The sequence below is a fragment of the Penaeus vannamei genome, chromosome 15 (assembly GCF_042767895.1).
Source record: "Penaeus vannamei isolate JL-2024 chromosome 15, ASM4276789v1, whole genome shotgun sequence".
In the NCBI taxonomy this organism is placed as follows: domain Eukaryota; kingdom Metazoa; phylum Arthropoda; class Malacostraca; order Decapoda; family Penaeidae; genus Penaeus; species Penaeus vannamei.
This window is the reverse complement of record NC_091563.1, coordinates 26597055-26599554: the sequence shown is the minus strand read 5'-3', so window position 1 is coordinate 26599554 and position 2500 is coordinate 26597055. Positions and strand designations below refer to the sequence as shown.

At 33.4% G+C, this 2500-nt stretch overlaps 1 protein-coding gene across 6 annotated transcripts in view; it reads left to right on the top strand.

Moving 5' to 3' along the window:
* LOC113814393 (phosphatidylinositol-3,5-bisphosphate 3-phosphatase MTMR3) overlaps positions 1-2500 on the top strand; it is an 83433-nt gene that overhangs the window by 7504 nt on the left and 73429 nt on the right. For 4 of the 6 annotated variants that reach the window (XM_070130557.1, XM_070130552.1, XM_070130553.1 and 1 more), the window contains exons 1-2: positions 1-71; positions 1401-1470. The exon at positions 1-71 is cut by the window's left edge. In XM_070130557.1, coding sequence (XP_069986658.1) covers positions 61-71; positions 1401-1470 — 81 coding nt within the window. In that variant the 5' untranslated portion in view covers positions 1-60. Of the gene's footprint in view, positions 72-1400; positions 1471-2471 lie in introns of those variants that run through there. The other 2 variants (XM_070130554.1, XM_070130555.1) reach the window with 2 other exon arrangements.

Genomic DNA, 2500 nt, shown 5'->3' with positions numbered 1-2500 from the left:
AACCTGCGATCTAGTACCCAAGGAACCCGACTGTTTTGGAAACAATAAATTTTCTAAAACATGGGTAGAAGGTTAGTAATGTAATATGGATAAGGAAACATTTCCTACCTTGATATGGCTATACTATTTCGTAGCCAATGTTTGTGTTGTTACATCAAAATGGCAGCAGAAGCGAAAAGTATTAATCAGTGTAAGTTGGTGCAGTAAACAAGCTGTGTTGCCAGATGTTGAATAGTTGGCCAATTCAAGCTGTCCGTTTGCCAGACCGAGGGTATTGCTTAACTGCAAAATATCAGAGGAGAGAGGATTCAATCTGTGTTTATGATTCTTTTTAATATTCTTGTTACTTTACTGTACTGGAAACTAGGTTTTAATCTATCACAAATTGAGCCATATTTTGAATGAAAAAGATTGTAAATATTTAAAAAATAATGGAAGCTGATTCATTATTTCAGAATTATCAGTGAACAAAATAAAAAGAATAATATATGATGATTCATAGTGCTTTAAAGTGAATTGTCATGTCTATGGGAAGAAAATATATTGTATATCAAGATTTAAGTGCAAATATAATGTTTACATCTGTCATGGAAGAAATTGGCACTGTGCGTGAGTAAGTGATGTTTAGTATGCCATAAGATTGGCATATATTCAAAGTTGTTTGTAATTTTCTTAGAGGAGTTAGGCATATTGAATCCCATATAGTGTTGTTTTTGCTGTTTGCTTTTATCTTTTTTTCTTTGATGTATATTTGCCTAGGATATCAAGTGACAGTGAATTTATTCTTTATTCAGCAATGATTTTGGTTTTGGTTTTATTTCCAATTCAATAAAATTATTTGATTGAATTATCGCAGTTACCCCAGCCTCGGTTGTTCCATCATTTGAATCTACATTAGAAATTGATTATGGGCAAAGAATTTTTCTTGTTATTACCCCTACTTTTATTTATTTTTCACACTTCCCAAAATAACATTGCTGTTAAAGTAGTGTAATGCAAACTCCAATAGTTATTAGGTGTGGCAAACAACTCAAGTTGTTGAACTTTCTTCAGCTTCAGGACCTGTTCTAACTAAATTTCGAGCAGCTGTTTGGCAGTAGTTTGCTTAAAGCTGGGTTGGTATGAGACCACCTCCAGTTTAGCTGTATATGAGAGAGGTGAATTTTCATGGATTTTTATTTTTTATTTTTTATTTTTTTTTATACTTGTTACTGTTTTATTGTCTGTAAATGCAAGTTATGAGTTTTTAGGTTTTAATTTGATGTATTTTATATTGATGCACATTAATAGAAATGTTCTTATTCACAGTAATCTGTTTACTTATTTCATGAGGGTTCATTTTTGAAAATGGTACCTGACAATGGTGATACTAGCATTTTAATATTGTCTGATTTTTTCAGGGCTCAACCAGGTGTCGGGATGGAGTCTGAGGACAGTGGAGGAGGGACAGGAGACACCTCGACCTATCAGGTACAGTTGATGGCACACTTCTGTTAACAAAGTATGAAATGGACCTGTTGTCTTCTTTTCATAGTATGGAAAAAAGATGCAGGATGTGGTCTTTTACCTTTTTTTTTTGTTATAGTTGGCCTGAATGCCGGTGTGATTGTTGCAAGTTGATTGAGGAATGTTTTGCAAGGAACTGGTCTCCTGCAGTGTTAGCAGATTATTCAAATTATTGGTACAGATGGTGCAATGCTATAGAGCTCATTTATGTGCAAACATAAACTGTGTTAGAGTTTTTGTTAATGTTATATGATATAAAAAGCAATTGTGTAGGCTTCATTAGAATGACATCAGTTTATCAGAGAAGAGACTGCAACATTCCATAAATTAGACATGAAAAGAAAGGCAGTTGTATATTATGAAAGAAAAGTAAAATAAACATGGATTACATTGTTGTTACATATGGAAATTACCTTCAAAGCTGTTTCACTAGCACATGCATTTTTGTCATTTTTGATTTGTGCCAGATGAGATTTAGTTCGAGTATCTTTCTGTCAAGGTGCAATTTAGAGCTTAGTAAGGAAGGAATGTTGTTTTTTGTTGTAATTGTTCTTTTCTTTCTTTATTAATATTTTATTTTGTTTGATATAATGCAGATTTTATTTGTTATAATATTATCACTTTTTATTTTGTAAGCTTTTCAAGGTAAAGAACAGTGAGATCATGATATAAAGAGATTGGATTAATAGAGATACTATCAACCATTTTTACCATTGTTAGCGCAGTTGTCTCGTAAAATACTAGCACATTTGTATTATTGCCAGGGGAAGTTGTCCTGTATGGTTATACCATTACAGCCTTTCTTAGTGCCTGAAAAGGTTATCATCTAGCTCCACATAGGACTGAATATTTCTAATGATTCTGTTGAAGATAGTTAAACATAGCTCTTTTTCAGTTTCCTTGTTCAAAGTTGATGCATGATGTTAGACCCCCCCCCCCCCCCATCCTGAACCTTGTAGGATGACTAACTCGAACTGTAGTGGTGGGGAGGGTG